We start from the raw sequence: 22,260 nt of genomic DNA on the forward strand, positions 1-22,260 counted from the left end.
TGGTGTTAGTGTCAGCAAAGTAAGAAAAATGCGTCCCTTATGTTTTGTGGAGGTCAGATAGGAGAGTTCTCTCTAGTAGAGGCAAGTTCTTACTTAGGTCTCTCTGCCTTCATATTACCAGTTGAGAGCAGTAGAAAGGAAAGCGATTCTGGGTTCTTTGTTCTTTCTGCTCTTTCTCCCCATTTTATCTTCTGGCTCCCTGGGTCTCTGATGCGTTTGGTAATCCCTCATTTTTTCCTGCTGACTATTTATAAAGTACCCGGCTCTGTGGTCTGCTCTACAGCTGTGTCTTGAATGTAGTTTTCCTGTACAAAAGGTGGCTACTGCATGGATTTTTGAATTTCATATGAAGATTTTACTCTTGCTTGCCAGTGCTCTCATTAAAAAGAAATACTTGATCTTAGTTATATAAGTAATCTCTTAGTTCCAAAAATTATTTTCTTGAGTTCAGTAGGAGACTTTGGAGTAAATTTAGGGACAGTGAGAAGAGTTAAAGGTTTAGATTAGATTGGTATATCCATGATGCTTGAGGAAATACTATAATATAATATCCATTACTATTGGTTAATTATTACAGGTCATGACCAGTTCATGCTTTTGTACCAAAAGATACAGATTTAATATAAGATACAAATAAGATATAAACAGTTGCACACTAGAACTTGTTATTTATTTATTTAAAAGATTTTATTTATTTGACAGAGAGAGATCACAAGTAGACGGAGAGGCAGGCAGAGAGAGAGAGAGAGAGAGACGCAGGCTCCCTGCTGAGCAGAGAGCCCGATGCGGGACTCGATCCCAGGACCCTGAGATCATGACCTGAGCCGAAGGCAGCGGCCCAACCCACTGAATCACCCAGGTGCCCCTAGAACTTGTTTTTGAAAGAGATTATATAATATAAAACAAATTTCCCTGGAAACTTAAGATGTAAGTCCGATTCCTTTAGGGGAAGGCTTTCTGTAGATAGTAATGTAGAACACTGATTTGTTAGTGTCCTTTCTAGAAGCCTGTTTGGGTTATTTTATTTTTTAAAATAAGGATGAAGTCAGGTGTCACAGTGCAACTTTGGATTAATGTTGGGGACTTTCAGTATATTTTAGAAGTTGAAAATAACTTGTTAATAGTAAGAATGTTGTAACAAATTTGCATGTGGCTATTGTGCTGACACATTTTTAAAGGGCTTATTATTAATAGTTACCATTTAATATGTGCTTGCTATATGCCAGGCACTAAGTCCTCTACATGTATTAACTCATTTAATTATCAAGTGAAATAATGCCTAATAATTAGTACAGATTTCTAAATTGCATGTTTATATCCACCCTTGCCAGTGACCGCCATCTTGCTAACCCTAATGAGCTGTTCTCAGTCCGTGTTTCACTTTACCTGTTAGCATCACTTGACATAGTTGATCATTCTTTTTAATAGGCTGGTTTTGCTAGCTCTCTAGGGCATGTCGCTTATCTGGTATTCTTCTGTCTCAGTGGTGGCTTATTCTTGGTCTTACTTGCAGGTTCCTCCCCTTCCTCCCCACTATTAATGTGTTCCTGGGTTTTGTCCTTGGTTCTCTTCTCTGTATATTGAGCTCATCCAATCTTATGGCTTTAACGATTTCTAAAGAGCTCTCCCAAGTTTGTATGTCTAGCCTAAGACCTCTCCCTGACTCAAAGGCTTGTATATTTGGCAGTATCTGCAATGTTATTAATAATTTGAAAATTGTTGGATTTCTAGTAGCACTTCAAAGTTGGCATGTCCAGAATCCAAATCAGATTATTGATTTTTTAAAAAACGGAGTAATGTGTATCAGTTTAGAAGAGGTGGAGATCAGAGACTGGTCTTTATAACTCTAGTAAAATAGCATTGCTTTATTTTAGGGATAGATTTTCTTCTTAGTTCTGAGCATGCTGTACTGTATGTTCCTTTAACTAGTTTGGGTCTCTGAAATAAATGTTGCTTTTTCTTTCAGACCTTAGATTTAATGACAAATGAATTTGTTTGGCAGGAGACAGATCATATTTTCTGAGAGTAAAAATTAAATTGTTTTCCACCTGCATTGTTCATCACCGTAAAACCAGTTCTGTTTTTCAGGTATCATCTTTATCAGAGAGTGAGGAGTCTCAGGACTCATCAGACAGTATAGGCTCCTCACAGAAAGCTCACGGGATCCTAGCACGGCGCCCGTCTTACAGGTGAGTACTCCATGTTTCAGAACCTGCACATGTGATACCACACCAGCAAGTTGGAGTGGTGCTGTGCAAAGCGAAGTATATAAAGAGGGAGCATGTGTCTGTGTCATGTGGGAAATGTTGAGAGAGAGATTTGAGCCAGATTATGAAGGGCCAGATTGCTGTCCTGAAGAGGAATTTAGTCTTATCTTCTGGCAGAGTACTAGATTGCGGTATTTACTTTTAGATAGTTAACTTTAAGAGTTGTGTGAAAGGAGGACTGTAGACTTAAGGAACCGAACTAGCTTCTATTCCCTTTCTTAGCTTCCTAACTCTGGGCCTTTGTCCCATTGCTGAAATACATTTTTCTGCATTCTTTGTAACTCCTGCACATACTTTAATCCTTATTTCTTCCTGGAAGTCTTCTGAGTACCTTCTTTCCAATTCCTTAGACCAAGTTAGGCCTTTCTTCGGTGGCGTTTCTTTTACTGACCCCTGTTAGAGTATTTAGCTCCTCCTGTTGGAATACCAGCTAATAATACATGGGCCAGAGGCGCCATTGCTGGCTCAGTCAGAAGAGCATGCGACTCTTGATCTTGGGGGTCATGAGTTCAAACCCCATGTTGGATAAAGAGATTATTAAAAAGAAATAAACTAAAAAAAAATACATGGGCCATGCTCTTAAATAATTTTTTGCATTGTAGAGTGACCATGTAAGAGTAGATGCTCAGTGACTACTTGTTGAATGAAAACAGCTAGAAGGTAGGAAGAAAGGGAGACAGAAAAAGATGAGATGAAATGCTGTCTTTGAAAGCATATAAACAAATGCAGTTAAGATTTTAGATATAAAAGAACACTGTTTTAGGGTATAGTCATTCCTGCCTGGTGGAATAAATAAGAAAGATTTCATAAAAGATGTCGTTTGGATCACCAGCAATCTGAAAAATTTAGGGATGGGGAAGAGTTTTGTAGCAGGAGAAGGGCTTCGGCTGAGGGACAGTGTAATCACAGTATGATATGAAAGAGATTGGCCTGTTTTGGAAATTGGGAACTTAAGGAAGAGGAGGTTTAGCAAGAAAAGGTAAACAAGAGCCAAATTTCTTCGAACCTTATTACCATGTTAAGGAATTTGGAATCTGTTGAATAAACGGTTAATGAACAGACAAATTTTGTCTCTGAATTTGGGAGGGGTGTTGAAAAAGAAACCCTACTTAAAATGAGCTTATAACCTGAAATTATAAAAAGTTGAAACAAATCCATTTTTAGCAAGTAGCAGGAGATACATAAATAGAATGAAACTACCAAAGAACTTCAGAGAGTAAAGCACAATTGCTAAAAACTATTGAGGAATTCTAAGTGTTATACAACGGATTAAGCATAATTAAGAGAATTAGGGACCTGGGAGTTATCCTCCAAGTAAGTGACCTAGAGTGTTGAAGACCATTGCCAGCGGCTTTTCTCTAATGACTGAAGTTTCTAAAACATGAATCTGTCAGCTTCAAAAAAGCAAGGTCCCAAACAAGATAAACCTAGATGTAACTTATTAAGTAAAACTGGAGAACACCAAAGATAACAAGATCTTAAAAGCTTTTGGAAAAAAAAAAGATTACCTAGAAAAGAATGACCATTAGACTGACAACAGGTTTTGAATGGTAGTATTAGAAGACAGTGGGCTTAGGAAATCTTTATTTTTTTAAGATTTTCCATTTATTTGAGAGAGAGTACACATGTGTGCATGCACAGGCAAGGGGAGGGATAGAGGGAAAAACAGATGCCCCCTGAGCAAGGAGCCCAGCATGGGGCTTGATTCGAAGGCCCTGGGATCATGACCTGAGCTAAGGCAGATGCTTAACTGAGAGCCACCGAGGTGCCCCTAGAAAATTAAATGACAAGAGAAAGTAACTCTTAGTCTGGAACTTTATACCCAACTGAAAAATCACTCTTAAATAATGGTGAAATAAAAATCATTTCAAACAAATGTGAGAAATTACTAAAGGGTATAACCTCAGGAAGAAGAAAATTCCATCCAAATGGAAGGAATGTGAATATAAGGGAAAATGGTGAGCTAACAGATGCACTGACTTTTGACTTTTATAAGAACCATTGATTTTTTAGAACGATAAGAATAATCAATTTTGGTAGCTTAAAAACAAAATACAGGGGCACCTTGGTGGTACAGTCTGTTAAGCATGTGACTTTTGGTTTTCGGCTCAGGTCGTGATACCAGGGTCATGAGGTTGACCCCTGCTCAGCGCTGAGTCTGCTTGGGAGTCTCTCTCCCTCTGTTCCTCCCATTCCTTGTGTCGCGCTCTCAAATAAATAAATAAATAATAATTTTAATTTATTTTATTTTATTATTATTATTTTTTAATGCAAGGACTTTTACCAGGCAGAAACATGTGCTTACTTATATGGTATTGATTAGACTTAACCTTAGATTATTGGGTGCAGTCTCCAAACGAGGGGGCTCTCCCAGCACAAAACAACTCCTGGATAAAATGCTTGGTAATACATTTTGCATTTATAGGAAATAATAAAAATATCACTGCCCGCAGTAAACATAAAAATCGTATTCATAATATAAAATTTAGTTTAATTGGCTTTATTAAATAATTCATGAATTGGGCAGCATCCCATTTAGCAAGTAGAAGGGAGCTTTGAGGAGCTATACAAAATGGAAGGCTTCAGGATGCCTGGACAGCTCAATCAGTTAAGCATACAATTCTTTTTTTTTTTTTTTTTTTTTAATTTTATTTATTTATTTATTTATTTGAAAGATAGAGATTACAAGCAGTCAGAGAAGCAGGCAGAGAGAGAGAGTGGAGGAAGCAGGCTGTCTCCTGAGCAGAGAGCCCGATGCGGGGCTCGATCCCAGGACCCTGAGATCATGACCTGAGCTGAAGGCAGAGGCTTTGACCCACTGAGCCACCCAGGCACCCCTAAGCATATAATTCTTGATTTCAGCTTAGCTCTTGATTTCAGGGCTGTCCCCCTGCCCCCCGCATTGTCCCCACGCTGGGCATGGAGCCTACTTACAAAAGGGGACTGGGGAGCAAAATGGAAGTTTTCTATATAGGAAGGAGGGTGGGGCAAGAGTTAGAAGTGAAAGGATTGTTCCAGTCAAGGTCTCTTTCCCTTAGGGGGAACTGCTAGGGGTTCTTAGCATGCAGATTCTAGAATCTTTCTTGGGGGGATGGAGAGGGCCCATATGACAAATTACCTCACTGGTCCTCATCTTAAAATTTCTGACTGACTAGTCGTGACTACATTTCTGTGGGAGGAGGCTGAGACTGAAGTTAGATTAAGTATTAAGTCCAAGTTTGGGCACTTGGCGAAGTGATGCCATTTTGGGCCTTTGGTTTTCTTTTTAACGGCTCCTTTCTTTTGATCAGACTCAGCTTAACTGAGATGTGATCAAATTTTAAGGCATTAGTTCTGCTCTCAGCACTGGAACGTTCTTGTAGTTTTTGTTTTCCCTTTGTGTGATATCCAGACTTCTTTTTTTCTTCTTCTTCTTAATCTTTGTGATATTCACAGGTCACAGCTTCAGATTCACATTGCTTTGTGTTTCAGTCTTTTTTTCTTTTTTTAAAAATTTATTTATTTGGGAGGAGCAGGAGAAATAAGGTCCCCGCTGAGCAGGGAGCCTGATGTGGGGCTTGATCTCAGAGTCCTGAGATCAAAACCTGAGCCAAAGGCAAACAATTGGGCACCTGGTTGGCTCAGTTGGTTAAGCGACTGCCTTTGGCTCAGGTCATGATCCCAGAGTCCCGGGATCGAGTCCTGCATTGGGCTCCCAGCTCCGTGGGGAGTCTGCTTCTCCCTCTGACCTTCTCCCCTCTCACCTTCTCCCCTCTCATGCTGTCTCTTACTCACTCTCTCAAATAAATAAATAAAATCTTAAAAAAAAAAAAAAAAGGCAAATGGTTAACTGAACCTGAACCCAGGTGCCCATTACATTTCAGTCTTAAGTGAGAGCATTTGTTTGGTGGTTAGCAGCTATGAACATCCCTTCAGAGCTTTTGAAAGGGCACCTTGGGTGGCTCAGTCGTTAAGCATCTGCCCTGGGCTCAGGTCATGATCCTGGAGTCCTGGGATCGAGCTCTGCATCAGGCTCCCTGCTCCACAGGAAGCCTGCTTCTCCCTGTCTCACTGTCCCTGTCAAATAAATAAATAAATAGCTTTTTAGAGAATACAGTGCACACAGTAGATTGTTGTGATTACTCTAAGTAGAATAATTGTCAATATTTGAAGTGCATCTTAGAGCTATGGTCCCCATAGACCTAAACCAATCAAAAATAAGTCAAAGAAAGAACTTTATGGAAGGAGTCACCTTTTAAGGCAAATGTCTTGTTCTGTGGTGTTTTGTAATTGACTTTCAGCTTCTTCAAAAGTGTTAATCCAGGCCCAGCAGCAGGTGGTACTGGCTACAGCATAGACGACACCTTGCTCAGCTAAAAGATGTATCAAGAGGGGCGCCTGGGTGGCTCAGTGGGTTAAAGCCTCTGCCTTCGGCTCAGGTCATGATCCCAGGGTCCTGGGATCGAGCCCCGCATCGGGCTCTCTGCTCTGCAGGGAGCCTGCTTCCTCCTCTCTCTCTCTCTCTCTGCCTGCCTCTCTGCCTACTTGTGATCTCTGTCTGTCAAATAAATAAATAAAAATCTTTAAAAAAAAAAAAAAACAAAAAAAAAAACAAAAGATGTATCAAGAGCTATTCTGTTATCGAGGATAACTTTGGCTAGAGGGTTTGCTATTGCTTTAGCAACAGATAATGCAATTAAAGTATGAAGGGTTTTTTTTAAAAGATTTTATTTATTTATTAGAGAGAGAGTGTGAGCACGAGCAAGGGTGAGGAGGTAGAGGAGGTAGAGGAAGAAGCAGACTCCCCGTTGAGCCAGGAGCCAGATGTCGGACTCAATCCCAGAACCCTGAGATCATGACCTGAGCCAAAGGCAGAGGCTTAACCAACTGAGCCACGTAGGCACCCCCTGGGTGTTGTGTCCCCACAGCTGCTTTCTGGTTTTGCAGCAGTTGTCAGTAGTCAGGAGCACTTGGTAAGGTACTTTCCAGCAGGGCTTTACAGCTGCGTGTTTCTGTTTTGTTTTGATTATTTATTTTATAATCTTTCCAAAATACTGGTCACCAGGCTCCAGACTGTGACCAACAGGATCCTTCAATAAGGTGAGGGAAAGTTCCTTTAATCTGTTGATGATTGGCTTTAGTATAAGACATTGAAGACTTCACAGGAACTGGTCATACTAGCACGAGACAACCAGGAATCAGCAGAAAGTCGTATGCCGATAACCCCAGTGTCCCAGCGACTATCTCCTTTGGAGGGAGTTTGAGCAGAGCCCATGGCAGCACCTTAGGCCAAGGGAGTCCAGCAGTTTTCTCGAGCTTAGAGCCTTTGAGAATTTCATTAGTTCTTTCAACCTTGCCTGATGATTGAGGGTGACAGAGCCTGTGATAAATTCCAAGATGCTTGTAAGGCCTTTATCAAGGCTTGAGTGATTTGCCTGGTGAAGTAGGTGCCTCAAAGGAATGTATAGCCCAAGCGGGAAACATGTTTTCTAAAGCTTTTGTTCGTTTTCCCCTGCTGCAAGACTAATGCCCTCACACTGGCAAACTTCAGTCTGTCTCCAGAAAACACACACACAATAATAAGAGTATATTGGTGACCCGTAGTAGGTGGCAATGAAGTCCAGCGGCAGGTGTTCAGAGTCGTTGGAAGGAGGCTTGAAGCCTCTGGAAACAAAGTTTTTCTAGGATTATGGAAAATTTCCAGGTTAGACATTGATGGTAAACTGTTTCTGCAGTCTTAGAGAAGTCTCCACACCATAATGTCTATTTATAATTTGAGTCTTAAAGATACCGTGGTGGGTGAAGAAATCTAAAAACGAAAGAATAGATTTGCCAGAAAGTGGGAAAGAACCCAGTGGCCCATCTTGGGTTTCTCATAGCCTTAATTACTCCATCTTAATTTCTCTGATGTAGGAGTAGGCTGTGGGCCATGTTTAAGGACATCATGACAGCAGAAGTCTGGCATTGAAGGGCCATTTTTGCAGAAGCAGAATAAACTATCCACATGTGCCCACAGTCTTACAGTAGAAAGGCGGCTTAAAATTACTTAATTTAACAGTGCTTACCATGTACTTGACATATCAAATAAACCTAATTAGTTTAACAAATTCTTCTTTGATATTCCAGGTCAAAAAGACTTTTTTTCAAACTTAATTTGGGGGATTCCTGGCTGGCTCAGTCAGTAGAGCTTGTGATTCTTGATCTCCGGATCATAAATTCAAGTCCCATGTTGGATGTAGAGATTCTTAAAAATAAAATCTTTTTTAAAAACTTTAATTTTGGGGGGCGCCTGGGTGGCCTGGGTTAAGCCGCTGCCTTCGGCTCAGGTCATGATCTCAGGGTGCTGGGATCGAGTCCCGCATCGGGCTCTCTGCTCAGCAGGGAGCCTGCTTCCTCCTCTCTCTCTCTGCCTACTTGTAATCTCTCTCTGTCAAATAAATAAATAAAATCTTAAAAAAAAAAAACTTTAATTTTGGGAAGTTTGTCAAAAATATGAAAACTTTTGGGGCACCTGGGTGGCTCAGTCAGTTAAGCGTCTGCCTTGGGCTCAGGTCATGATCCCGGAGTCCCAGGACTGAGTCCCACATAGGGCTCTCTGGAAGCCTGTTTCTCCCTTTATCTCTGCTCCTCCTGCTTACCCCACTGCCATGCACACACAGTCTCAGCTCACTCTCTCAAATAAACAAAATCTTAAATATATATAGATAGAAACATTCGAAAAGGAAAAGAAAACCCTATTTCTTTAAAAGATTTTTTATTTATTTGAGAGAGAAGGAAAACCCTATTTTTGAAAGGTTTTTTTTTTTTTTTTTTTTTTTAGTTAGAGCAAACACGCAGGGGGAGGGGCAGAGAGAGAGAGAATCTCTAGCAGGTTCCCGCCGAGCAGAGCCCAAGAGCTCCATCCCACCAACCCAAGACTGTGACCTGAGCCAAAAGCAAGAGTTGGACGTTCAACAGACTGAGTCCCCCAGGTGCCCCTCAAAAATAGGTTTTAAAGCACTTGCCTAAACAGAAACATAGATCATTATGAAACTTTAAAAGGTAAAGAAATTTTCACAATTTTACCAATATCAGACCAGAGAGAAAACCAAATTCTAATTTTGCACCGTTACTTTTTTTTTTTTTTTTAAAGATTTTATTTATTTATTTGACAGAGAGAGATCACAAGTAGGCAGAGAGGCAGGCAGAGAGAGAGAGAGGAGGAAGCAGGCTCCCTGCTGAGCAGAGAGCCTGATGTGGGACTCGATCCCAGGACCCTGAGATCATGACCTGAGCTGAAGGCAGCGGCTTAACCCACTGAGCCACCCAGGCGCCCTGCACCGTTACTTTTGATATTAAAACTCATTTTAAAAAAATAAATGTATTTTAATCTTAACGAGCTGGACCACACATTCCTTTTCAAAGATTCCTCTGCCACAAAACTTCTAGAACTTTTTTTTCTTCATTATGATTTTGTCCTGTGTTTTTCTTCTTTAGACAACCAGCCTCATTTTAGGACCAAAAAAAAAAGTGTATTTCTCCTTCACTGAAAGCATATCCTATTTCCTGGTATATGGAAATGTTTTCCTTATTATTAGTTTTAGTTACACATATTAATTAGAATTCTTAACCTTTAGAAGCCTTAATTCTTAGTGAAAACTAAGACGTAACTGTGAACTGTTTATAAGCATTCTTTAAATTTATAAATTAATACATTTCAGAATTTTCAAAAGCATATCTTTAAAATCTTTCCAGTGTAGCATTAACATATCTAAGTATCTTTTAGTCTCTCTGTAATAAGCCAGAGGTAGATAAACCTTGATTAATGTTGCTGTATTTTGTCTTACTTGGAATGATTCAGATATTTACTGAGTTTAGGTTTAACTCATTTAATCTAATTCAGTAAAACTTTGAAAGTTTAAGATTAACTCCCCCCCAATAAATGGGGAAAAACTATTTAAATTGACCTCATATTACTGAAAAGTTCAATTATAAATTTTTATCTTGCATACATCTATTTAATTTGTCTTTATAATTATGTATAGATTATCTACAAAAATTTCATTAAGCATTAGACAAAGCCAGCCATTATCCTAAGCTATTATTTTTTTCTTGACACAATAAGAGATATCAGGGACCTACACAGAGTAAGTTTCCTAATTAATGTGAATGATTCTAAAGACCTGTCTGTCCACACAGCCTTTCCCCCTTTTGTTTTTTTTCTTGATAAGAATTACCTCCATTAAGGGGAGCCGGGGTGGCTCAGTCCATTAAGCATCTGCCTTTGGTTCAGGTCATGATCCCGAGGTCCTGGAATCAAGCCCCACATTGGGTTCCCTGTTCAGCAGGGAGCCTGCTTCTCCCCCACACCCACCCCATGCCCCATGTTCGCTCGTCTTGCTCATGCTTCCTGTCGGTATCTTTTCTCACTTTCTCTCTCAAATAAGAATTACCTCCATTAAATTTGTATTTTATTTTTAAAGATTTTATTTATTTGACAGAGAAAGACACAGTGAGAGAGGGAACACAAGCAGGGGGAATGGGAGAGGGAGAAGCAGGCTTTCCGTGGAGCAGGAGCCTGATGTGGGACTCGATCCCAGAACCCTGGGATCAAGACAGTTGAGCCACCCAGGCACCCCTAAATTTGTATTTTAAAGAGTGGACTAGATATGAGTTTGTAGAGAAGACCAGATTTAACACTGAACATTTTTATGTTTTTATTTTGTTTTGTTTTTAAGTAATCTTTATACCCAGTGTGGGGCTTGAATTTATAACCCCAGCATCAAGAATTGCTTTACCCGGGGCACCTGGGTGGCTCAGTGGGTTAAAGCCTCTGCCTTCGGCTCAGGTCATGATCCCAGGGTCCTGGGATCGAGCCCCACATCGGGCTCTCTGCTCGGTGGGGAGCCTGCTTCCTCCTCTCTCTCTGCCTGCCTCTCTGCCTACTTGTGATCTCTGTCTGTCAAATAAATAAATAAAAAATCTAAAAAAAAAAAAAAAAAGAATTGCTTTACCAAAGGAGCCAACCAAGTGCAGATATTTACATTTTAAAGATTTTATTTATTTGACAGACAGAAATCACAAGCTGGCAGAGAGGTAGGCAGAGAGAGGGGAGGGGAGAAGCAGGCTCCCCACTGAGCAGAGAGCCCCATTCGGGGCTCGATCCCAAGACCCTGGGATCATGACCTGAGCCAAAAGCAGAGCCTTTAACCCACTGAGCCACCAGGTGCGCCAGATACTTACATTTTAAAGACACAGGAGAAAAATACAAGAACTTCTGTTTCCCCACACCAGAATTTTTACATTTGTAAGCCTTTTGAGATAAATAGGGGAGGTTTGGGACTTTGGTCTTTGAATTGTTCTTGGAATGACATCTCTGATCCTGTAAAGACTACATTCTTAGAATAAGGACAGCTCTTTCTAATTCCTCAAAAGAATTGGATTGGCGATTGAAGGACACCAAAGGACTGACCTCCCCATCCCATTTAGGGAAATGTCTTCTTTCCCTCTGGGTAAGCTTAGGGGATAAGGCCTTTTTAAAAAGAAAATTCCACTCAGGGATGCCTGGGTGGCTCAGTAGGTTAAGCATCTGCCTTGGACTCAGGTCATGATGATAATCCCAGGTCCTGGGATTGAGTTCTGTATTAGGTCCTTACTTACAGGGAGCCTGCTTTCTCCCTCTGCCTGCCGCTCCCCAGCTTGTACTCACTCACCCGTGTTTTCTCTCTCTCTCTGACAAATAAATAAAATAAATAAAATTTAAAGGAAAAAAAAAAAGCTTTTCCGTATTAGCTTCCAGTTTGGCCACATTTCTGATTATAGAGTTACTAAATCCTTTCAAATATCTCATCAGGTGTCAGCTTGGAAAAGAGTAAATATTTCTGGTAACCTTATGAACCCAAATGCCTCTACAGTGGGAGAGTAAAAGACATAATCTTAGGAAGATCTAGAGTCACTCCCAAAGATAGCCAAAGAAAGAACACTCAGTCTCATGTCCCAAACAGGCAGAAAGCTAAGCCATGTTCTTAGGAGGTAACAAGAAAGACAAAGGATCATTTTCCACTGGGTCTGGATTTGGAAACAGAAGGACAAGATTAAGTTTTATTTCCCCTCTTTCAGTTGGTCTCAGGAGATAATCTCTTTATTAAAAAAAAACTCTTGAGGGTCCTCCTGAGTTTTAAGAAAATCTTCACCTATGGCTTTCAGTTCAGCCTTAGCACAAGGTTAAGAGACTCACCAGTAGCCCCAAGTGGTCTTATTTCCAAAGGTCTCAATCTCTTCTGGAGAATGGAAAGGCAGTTCAAACAGAAGCTCACTAAGAGGAGTAACCAAAGGACAGACGGGAACAGTAGGATTTACATCAGTCTTACAGTCTTGGTTTAGATACCTTTTTGCCATGAATCTTGAATCATGAATCTCATTAAATGAGACTATTTTGGAATTTTGAAATCTTTCGGAGGTGGCTTCTTACCAATTAAACTTTCAAGTGCAACGGTTCTTAAATGGATGGATATTCTTGTCTAATTCAACCTTCCTCATAACAGTCATAGTAATTCCATGTTGTTTTAGTGAAAAAAAAAAAAAATTTAAGCCTCCTAGGTAGCAGCTGTAACTTTGGGACTATAGTGCTTAGACATAAAATAAGCAGGTGTGCTGTAAGGCAGCACACTCAGCTCTGTAGAGAGAAAGGACCCCATCTGTTTTAACTAGACCTTTTCCCCATACCCAAACTGATACCTAAGAGGGACTTGCGTGGGGTTGAGATTCACAGGTTGCTTTACAGTGTACCTCATTGCGTGCAAGTTTTTGTGAGGTCAGTGAGTGAACTACCGTCAATCGAACCTGTTCTTCGACCAGCTTATACGAACACTGGGAGTCTTTGAGTTAGATGGCAAGTGCTCTAACAGCTCTTGAATGCTGTGACCTGTGCCCACCAATTCTTGGGGCTTTCCATTTTCTGAAATCCCCACTAGCTAACCTTTATTTACGTAAAACAAGTCACTGTGGAATGGCCACAGCCAAGAGAATTCTTTGTGTACTAACAGCAATTCCCAGTGTGAACTAAGCCAGCCTATGGACTGGAACTAGGGAAGGATTCCAACGTGGAAGTGTGGGCTGAATCAGGGGTTAAGGACTGGTACTCCCTTAGAACCTCATTGGTCCAGCCTGACCCGCTAACACTTTACTAGAAATTCAGATTGGCAGCTGGATACAAAAAGAACAGAGCTAAAACTGAAAGGGACTTACCAAGGGTCCTCAGATACGGTGAGAAAGACCGTGAACTCTGAAGGGTTTGTGGGGCTCCACACCTGTTTTTTTTGTTGTCCCCAGATGCTGCCAGAAGTTCGCTTTTGATCCTGACACCACCAAATCTGTTAAACAGAATTCAGCCGCGTAAATTTGAAGGTCTGATGGACTTAAATAAATAATTCATGAATAATTCATTGCAAGTAGAGGGGAGCTTTGAGGAGCTTTACAAAATGGAAGGCTTTTATGGGAAGAAGAGTGGGGCAAGAAATTTTTAGCAAATGAAATGGACTGTCCCAGGCAAGGTCTTTTTCTCTTTGTGGGAAGAACCTGGGTTTTTGTTTGTTTGCTTTTCCCTTAAGATTTTATTTATTTGATAGAGAGCACAGTAGAGGAAAAGGGAGAAGCATGCTCCCCAGTGAGCAGAGTCCCATTTCAGGGTCTGATCCCAGGACCTTGGATCATGACTTAAGCCAAAGGCAGAGGCCTAATGGACTGAGCCACCCAGGTGGCCTGGAGCATGGGTTATGATGCAGACTACCCTTCCTTCATTTGGCGTATGGAAAGGGCCCATGTAGTACTCACTGATTTGAAAACTTCTGGCTAACTAGTTAACACCACATTTCTGAGGGAAGTTGAAACTGCAGTTAGATTAGGTATTAAGTCCTGGGTTGGGGACTCGGCCTAAGTGATGCCATTTTGGGCCCCTGGTTTTCTTTTTAACAATACAGGTACATGAGCCAAAACCAGAGTGGGAAGCAGAAGCAAGCATGAAAACCAAGGTACACCATTACTTTGGGTCTCCTGCAGGAAGGAACCCTGAACCTGAGATTTCTGTTTTGTTTTTTTAAGATTTTATTTTTATTTATTTATTTGACAAAGATTACAAGTAGGCAGAGAGGCAGGCAGAGAGAGAGGAGGAAGCAGGCTCTCCACCGAGCAGAGAGCCTGATGCAGGACTCGATCCCAGGACCCTGAGTTCATGACCCAAGCCGAAAGCAGAGGCCCCAACCCACTGAGCCACCAAGGCGCCCCTGAGATTTCTGTTTTATGCTGGGATCCCTGCAGTAGGCCTCTGAAAGGAAGCTTCCCCAAATTAAGCTTTCTGGATTACTCTAGATTAGGATCAACCGGATACGAATTCACAGTGAAAAATCATCAAACATACAAGGAAATAAACTACCATTGGTGAGAGTCAACTCAGTAAATGCAGGGAAAGTGATAAAATTCAGCACCCATTCATAAATGTTCAGCAGATAAGTGAAATGGGCGTCCCTAGCATTTGGGCAACTGAACTACACATAGGACAGATAATGGCTCACGTCCCAGACTGACCAGTAATTCATGGTGCACATAGGGACCAGATCTGACTAACACTGCAAAAAAAGGCTTAGAAAACTGAACTAATGTTGGAATCACAGTCCACTGAATGCTTGTCGGAATTTGTGACCTGGACACAACTAGTTTGATCCAACTAGGTTGAGCCTGCTGAAACAAGAATATCAGATATTCTCCAGAGAGTTTAAACAGGACCCATATCATATAATATTGAAAATGTCCCCAATAACTTGGCATACAAGAGAACGTGGAAAAATCCCAACTGCTTATGAAGACTGTCAGCAGATGCCATAGATGTTGGAATTATGTGACAAGAACTTCAAAGGAGCTATTATTAAAACGTTCTAAGAAGCATGAATTCTCCTGAAATGAATGGAAAGATAGTAACTCCTAACAAAAAAGTACAAGATATAAAGAGGACCAGATAGAAATTTTAGAGCCGAGAAATGTAGTAACAAATAAAACTTCACTGGATGAATTCTATAGGAGACTAAGGATAAGGAGGTAGCCAGTTTCAAAGATAGTTCTTTGGAGACAATCCAGTCTAAACAAAAGAGATTAGACAAGCTCACTAATTTCAATAAAGATTACAGAAATTCACTAAGTCCCAGGAATTTGTGAGGCAATACCAAAAGTTCTAACATTTATGGGTCATAGGAGAAGGAAAAGTGTGTTGCAGAAAAAAATCTTTAAAGAAAACAATAGCCAGAACGTTCCCATATTTGATGAAACCCACAGATTGAAAAAGCTTAGCAGGGATACCTGGGTGGCACAGTCGGTTAGGTGTCAAGACTCTCAGTTTCGGTTCATGATCTCAGGGTCGTGGGATTGAGCCCTGTGTTAGGCCTAGCATGAAGTCTACTTGAGACTCCCTCTCCCTCACTCCCTGGTGCTCATTCATTCTCTCTCTCAAATAAATCTTTTTTTTAAAAAGGCTCCACAAATGCTAAGCCATAGATAAACACAAAGAAACCCCTACTCAGACAGGTCATGATCAAACTGCTGAAAAGTAAAGATGAAGCACACTTTCGTGAGCAGCCAGAGAAAAATGACACATTACTTAAAAGGGAACATTGTGATTCATTAGAGATTTCTCATCAAAACCAAGGAGGCTAGAAGAAAGTGAAATACATTTCTAAAGTGTTGAAAGAAAAAAAATGGATCCAGAATTCTGTATCTAGTGAAAATATCTGTCAGAAATGGTAGGTGAGGTCACTATTCTTGGGTGAAAGAAAACCTAGAGCAATCACTGACAGCAGACCTGCTCTAACTTAACTGCTAAGAAAGCTCTGAAGACAGAAGTCTGGAAGGTTAGGAATGAAGAAACAGCAACAGCACGACCTGGGCAAGTATAATGAACTGTTCTCCTTCTATTGAATTCTTTAAACTGTGTTTGGTTGACAAGAAAAGATGGCATTGTCTTGTGGCTTTCAGTGTATGCAGATGTAACATACAAGACAACTACGGGGGCACCTGGATGGCTCAGGCGGTTAAGCATCTGCTTTCAGCTCAGGTCATGATCCCAGGGTCCTGGGATGAACCCCTCACTGGGCTCCTTGCTCTGAGGGGAGCATGCTTCTCCCTCTGCCTGCCACCCCTCCCCCGGCTTGTGCTCGTACCCTCTGGCAAATAAATAAAAAATCTTGACAAGATTTTTCTAAGTAGACAAGGTATCTATATTATAACTGCTTAGAGCAATTACTAAATATTAGGAGATATAGTCAAATATGATTAATTAAAATGGACTTCTGAAAAATCTTCAGATAACCCAGAAGAATACAGAAGACTTCTTATTTTTAAGTAAGCTCTGTGCCCAATGTGGGGCTTGAACTCAGAACCCTGAAAGTCGAGAGTGCTAGGCATCCCCAGAAGACTTTTTAAAAAACAGAAAGCAAGTAATAGGTAGATCAGGTGATACCAATATTTATATTAAGACATGAATTTAACCAATTCAAAGATTTTATAAAATTATAAACCCATATTCCTCATGAATATAAACACAGAGATCCCTAGCAAAATACGAGCTAAGCAGACCAAATCCAACAATATATAAAAGGCATTATACATGATTATCAAGTAGGATTTTATGCCAGGAATGCAAGATTGGCTCAATACCTGAAAATCAATTAGTGTTATAGATATTTATAGAATAAGAATGAAGAATATATGGTCATTTCAATAGACACCCCAAAAAATTTGACAAATTGAGTACCCTTTAATGATAAAAATGCTCATCAAACAAATAGAAGGGAGCGCGTCAGCCTAATAAAGCCCCTCTGCAAAAGCCTGTAACCAATGGCATATGTTATCGTGGAAGACTGAAAGTTTTCTTCCTAGGGTCATAAACCCAACAATGCTGTGGACATCTGCTCTCGTGACTTCTGTTTAACATTGTATTCAGGCAGTTAGGCAAGAGAATGAAATAAAAGGCATCCAGATTGGAAAGGATGAGATGACATGATTACATATATAGAAGAAAATGTTAAAGAATCCACTGTAGTAGAGGTAGTTAACGACGAGTTCATCAAGGTGGCAGGATAGATTACCATCTGTCGATTCTTGGTATATGGTACATAGGTGTTTTAATTTCTGTACTTTTCTTTATGCTCAAAATGTTTCATAACTTAAAAGTGAAAAGAAACTGGCACAGTATTCCACAGTCTCTGGTAAGGCTGGCTGCAGAATGCCATGTGGGCATCTGTGAAAGGGATTCTGGAGCTCTGTCCTGACCCACCCCCTCAGCCCTTAGGGACACCAGATGGGAATGTGGATTCAGTAAACCTCTCCAGAGGATTCTGATACGTAAGCAGGTTTAGGAGCCAGCATGCTCATTTTACAGATGCCTAACAGGGAGTCCTGTAGGACTGCCACTTCTCTTATTCTCCGTGTGGGACATCTGTTGATATACTCTTTGGTTGTATTAGCTCTTATTGGGAAGATTGGTAAGGAGACCACATTGGAGAACCAATTTTCAGCATGTTATAGAAGAGCTGAAGGAACTAAAATTATTTGGCCTCAAAGAAAGAACTGTAGCAATTGTCAAATACTGCAGAGTTAGGGCATGGATATATAGTTAGGGTTAAGCTTAGTTTTCCTAGCTTCATTCACTGGGTGGAATCAGCTTTGGATCTAAGTAAGAAAGGGATAAGTAATTGAATGGTTTGCTGTTTGGAAGTTGTGGGTGCCTTATTCCTGGAAATAGAGGCTGTTAGGAATGTTAGGGAATTCCTGCATAGGCTGGAAAGTTGGCATACATAAATGGAAGATCCTTTTTAGTGCTAAGGGCTTTTCCCCCCTTTGTGACTATTTTTTGTTGCTTCCATACAAGTATTTCAGTTTTCTGATTTTTCTACAATGAACATAGAATTTTTTTTTTTTTTGAACATAGAATTCTTAAGATTTTTTTCTCTTCTCTTTTTTCTTTTTTCTTTTTTCCCTTAGAAACAAATAATTCTTATTTGTCCCTGCACTCCCAGTTGTGTTTTGAAGGTCTTTCCTTTCAGATTCGGAAAGGAATCCTTCTCCATCCTTGTATTCCTGCTTAAGTCTCATTTTACCGAGTCTGAGGATATCGGTGGAATTATATTTACTTCTTGTTGATATGAACAATTTTATTGGGGCATGTGGCCGGCTTAGTCAGTGGAGCACGCAACTCGTGATCTCGGGGTTGTGAATTCGAGCCCCACATTGGATATAGAGATCACTTTTAAAAAAATCATTCATAAATAATTTCACTTATCACTAATACTGTGTGCTTTTTTATAGTAGCATTTTAAATTTTCTTGTTGTTTCTTAGAACTGTGGGCTCACTATAGAGTTGAAGGTTGAAAAAATTTTTTAATTTGGTCTTTTTTTTTTTTTTTTTTTTAAGATTTTATTTATTTATTTGACAGAGAGAGATCACAAGTAGGCAGAGAGGCAGGCAGAGAGAGAGGAGGAAGCAGGCTCCCCGCCGAGCAGAGATGAAGGTCACTATTTAGAAAATGAATACTATTCTTGTTAGTTAATGAAATACCTTACAATGGAGTCTTCTGTTTTGTAGGGGAAAGAGACCTTTCCTACCTCTGTAAGGGGTATTTATTCAGTGTCTCTTTTCAGGTAGCCAATAGATAAGGCGTAACGAGCCTGCAGTACACATCATACAGTAGTCTGTGCTAAACTAAAACGGTTCCTTGACACAACAGTTCAGAAGTCTAGTAGATGAGTAAACTTCTAACCTGAGACTGAAAAGGGTGTAGCAATTTGTTTTTGTAAAGCTGTCCTCATTACCAATTAATAGAGTTTTATTTTTCACAGAAAAATTTTGAAAGATCTATCTTCTGAAGATACACGGGGCAGAAAAGGAGACGGAGAAAACCCTGGAGTTTCTGCTGTCACTTCTATGTCTGTTCCAACTCCCATCTATCAAACTAGCAGTGGACAGTACAGTACGTATAGGAATGAATTTTTACATGATGGGCACACAAAAACTAACTTCGATAAAGAAGTGGTATATAGAAAGACAGTCATGCTTTAATAGTGAGGATAACTTAAGAATAGCATTTTGAGCCAAAAATAATGCAAAGTACTTTTTCTGCATGATCAAGTTTGCTTCTTACAACAATTCGTCAGATAGGCAGTTACTCAATTATGAGGAAACTGATAGAGCCTTAGAGAGGTTAGATAATGTCCCTACAGTCACATAGCTTATAAGTGATACGCTTACTTTGGATTTTTGACAAATTCATGGAGTTGTCTAACCACTACCACAGTCAAGATATAATTTTGTCACGCCCACCAAATTCTTTGTTCTGTCCATTTGTAGATGATTTCTCCTTCCATTCCTAACTCCTGTTCTTCAAGTCTAGTTGACTCTTGCCTCAAAATCTGTGTCCCATCTGACCCCCTCTCACCATCTCCAGTCACTGCCACCCCCTTGCTTTATACCCTGGTCTCAGTACTGTGGTGGTCATTTGCTTCCATTCTTGCTCTCACTGTTTCCCATACTGCAGCCAAAGCCATTTATTTAAAATGTCACTTAGATCACAACACTTTTGCTCCAGATCCTCCAGTGGCGCTCCATCACACCTCGGATAAGTTCTGTAGGGGGAGGTTATATCCAGGACCTGGCCTTACTTACCCTGCTCCGCTCTCATCTGCCACTGGATGGCATCTGGCGCCACAGACTTTCTTGCTGTTTCTCCAGCACATGCAGCTTGTTTCTGCCTCAGGCTGTTCAGGCTCGTCCTCCCCGCTGCCTGGCACATTCTTCTCTCAGAGCCTCACAGGACTTGCATCCTCACCCCTGCTCCACTTAAGTGTCACTTCCTCAGAGACCACTCTTTTTAACACACACTTTTTGGTTAGCTTTCTTAGCATTTTTATAGCATTTTTAAAATAATCATTAAAAAGTATATATTAGTTTTTTAATCCTAGATTATATAGAATTATTAGCTCATTTATGATCTGTTCTTAAGGATAAATTCTTGAGGGACAAGAATTTTGTCTTGTTCACAACTGTGAACACCAGGCATAGAATGCCTGGGGCACAGTAGGCTTTCAGTGATGTTTGTTATGAGTAAATACTTAAAGATTATATTAAAAGAAGACCGCAGTGAGGACACATAAGAAACTGAGAACAGTGTTTGCAAGGAAGGATACCTGGGAGCAAGATCAGAGGCGGTTGAGAAGTTTACTTTCAAACAGAAGTTCACTTTTAAATAAAACTTTTTTTTTTTAACTGTATACATGCATTATGGTTTTCAAAAAATTTTTTCTTAAAGCAGCATATTAGCAAAATTATATGTTAATATGACTTATTCTAAAACAATTAAAATTAGAAATTATGAAAACTATATAGAAACTTAGGCTAATATTGTATATATGATTGAAATAAGTACAATACCAACTAGTATTTAAGACAGCATGATCCAATAGAACTTCCTTGATGATGAATGTGTTCTGTATCTGCACTGGCCAGTACAGTAGCCGCTAAGCTAGTGTAACTACTGAGCACTTGAAATGTGGCTGGTGAGACTGAGGAACTGAATTTTTTTATCTTGTTTTTTTTAATTAATTTAAGTCATTGATGGCTACTGTATCAGTGCAGATTTAGAGTAAACTCAACCAGGTAAATACATAGGTTAAACAAAAACAGGAAGGGGACGCCTTGGGGGCTCAGTCAGTTAAGCATCTGCCTTCCACTCAGGTCATGGTCTTGGGATCCAGGGATCGGGCCACATTGGGCTTTGTGCTTGTGGGGAGTCTGCTTCTCACTGTCCCTTTGCCCCTCCCCCCACTCATGCGAGCTGTCTCTGAAATAAATCTTTTTAAAAAATAGGAAGCTATGTTACAAAAAATGTTACAGTTCTGTATATACTTAACATATACTTAACATATACTTACGCATATACTTAACATCACAAGATGTAGGTCTATACGTGTATGTGTATGGATACACATATTTTGGTATGTATTAATATATCAGTCTATGTGAACCTAGGAAAAGATTAGGAAGGATGTATACCAAAAATAATGGGTACCTCTGGAAGAGGGTATGGGGTGGCCAGTGGAATAAATAGAGAATGGGGGTTTTATTTTTTATTTATAATGTGTGTTACAGAAGTGGAGATTGCAAATAATTGCTAATATAAATTTAAACCTCTGTATCTAAACACTGCCATTACTTCTAGTCATATAAATTAAAGTATATGGGAGTATTGGTTGTGTGCCTGTGGGTGAGGGATACTTAAAAACTCCTGAAAGAAATTAGTTTCACTTAAAATGCACAAATACAGACAGGTGTGCTTTGGCTTTCTGATAGCCAAAGTGTAAAAGAAAAAAATCCAATAATAGTCTAATAAGGGGGTACAGAGATGAGGCATTAAATTCTAAAAGGGATTTTTTTTTTTTTTTTAAAGATTTTATTTGTTTGTCAGAAAGCGAGCAAAGCAGGGGAACAGCAGCGGGGGAGAAGCAAGCTCTCCGCTGAGCAGAGAGCTCTATGCAGGACTCTGTCCCAAGACCCTGGGATCATGACCTGAGCTGAAAGCAGACACTTAACCAGCTGAGCCACCCAGGCGCCCTCTAAAGGGGATTTATTGTGTGGAATTGTATAATGCTGAAATGTTTTCTATTCGGTCAAACCTTTTGGTATTTCATTTAAGGTTTGAGAGGAAAGCATTAACATAAGTAAAATTTATTGAAAAATGCCTGGGGGGCACATAGAAATGTGATCTGTATATGGGCTTTCTCATGACCACCTTCCTGGTTCACTAGGAAGTGACTTGAATAGATTACATTTTTAAAATATCACTTATGTAAATAACAGTACTTTTTAAACAGTGGTTACATAGGGCAGCAGAGCTCAGAAACAGTATGAAGATTTTTGTTTTCATTGTGTAACTTTAATGCTATTTAAAATTTTTCCATAGGCACAATTTAATCTATTCAAAAATATTTTTGAGCTTAT

The 22,260-nt window shown here is 40.0% G+C and overlaps 1 protein-coding gene across 6 annotated transcripts in view; it reads left to right on the plus strand.

Annotated features, from left to right (window-relative positions):
* The window catches only part of ATF1 (activating transcription factor 1), an 89,030-nt gene that overhangs the window by 56,422 nt on the left and 10,348 nt on the right, over positions 1-22,260 (plus strand). For 3 of the 6 annotated variants that reach the window (XM_032348201.1, XM_032348202.1, XM_032348200.1), the window contains 2 exons: positions 2,089-2,189; positions 19,107-19,237. In XM_032348201.1, the coding sequence (XP_032204092.1) occupies positions 2,089-2,189; positions 19,107-19,237 (232 nt within the window). Of the gene's footprint in view, positions 1-2,088; positions 2,190-13,556; positions 13,632-14,203; positions 14,255-19,106; positions 19,238-22,260 lie in introns of those variants that run through there. The other 3 variants (XM_032348204.1, XM_032348205.1, XM_032348206.1) reach the window with 3 other exon arrangements.

The sequence above is a fragment of the Mustela erminea genome, chromosome 6, assembly GCF_009829155.1.
Source record: "Mustela erminea isolate mMusErm1 chromosome 6, mMusErm1.Pri, whole genome shotgun sequence".
NCBI classification, from domain to species: Eukaryota; Metazoa; Chordata; class Mammalia; order Carnivora; family Mustelidae; genus Mustela; species Mustela erminea.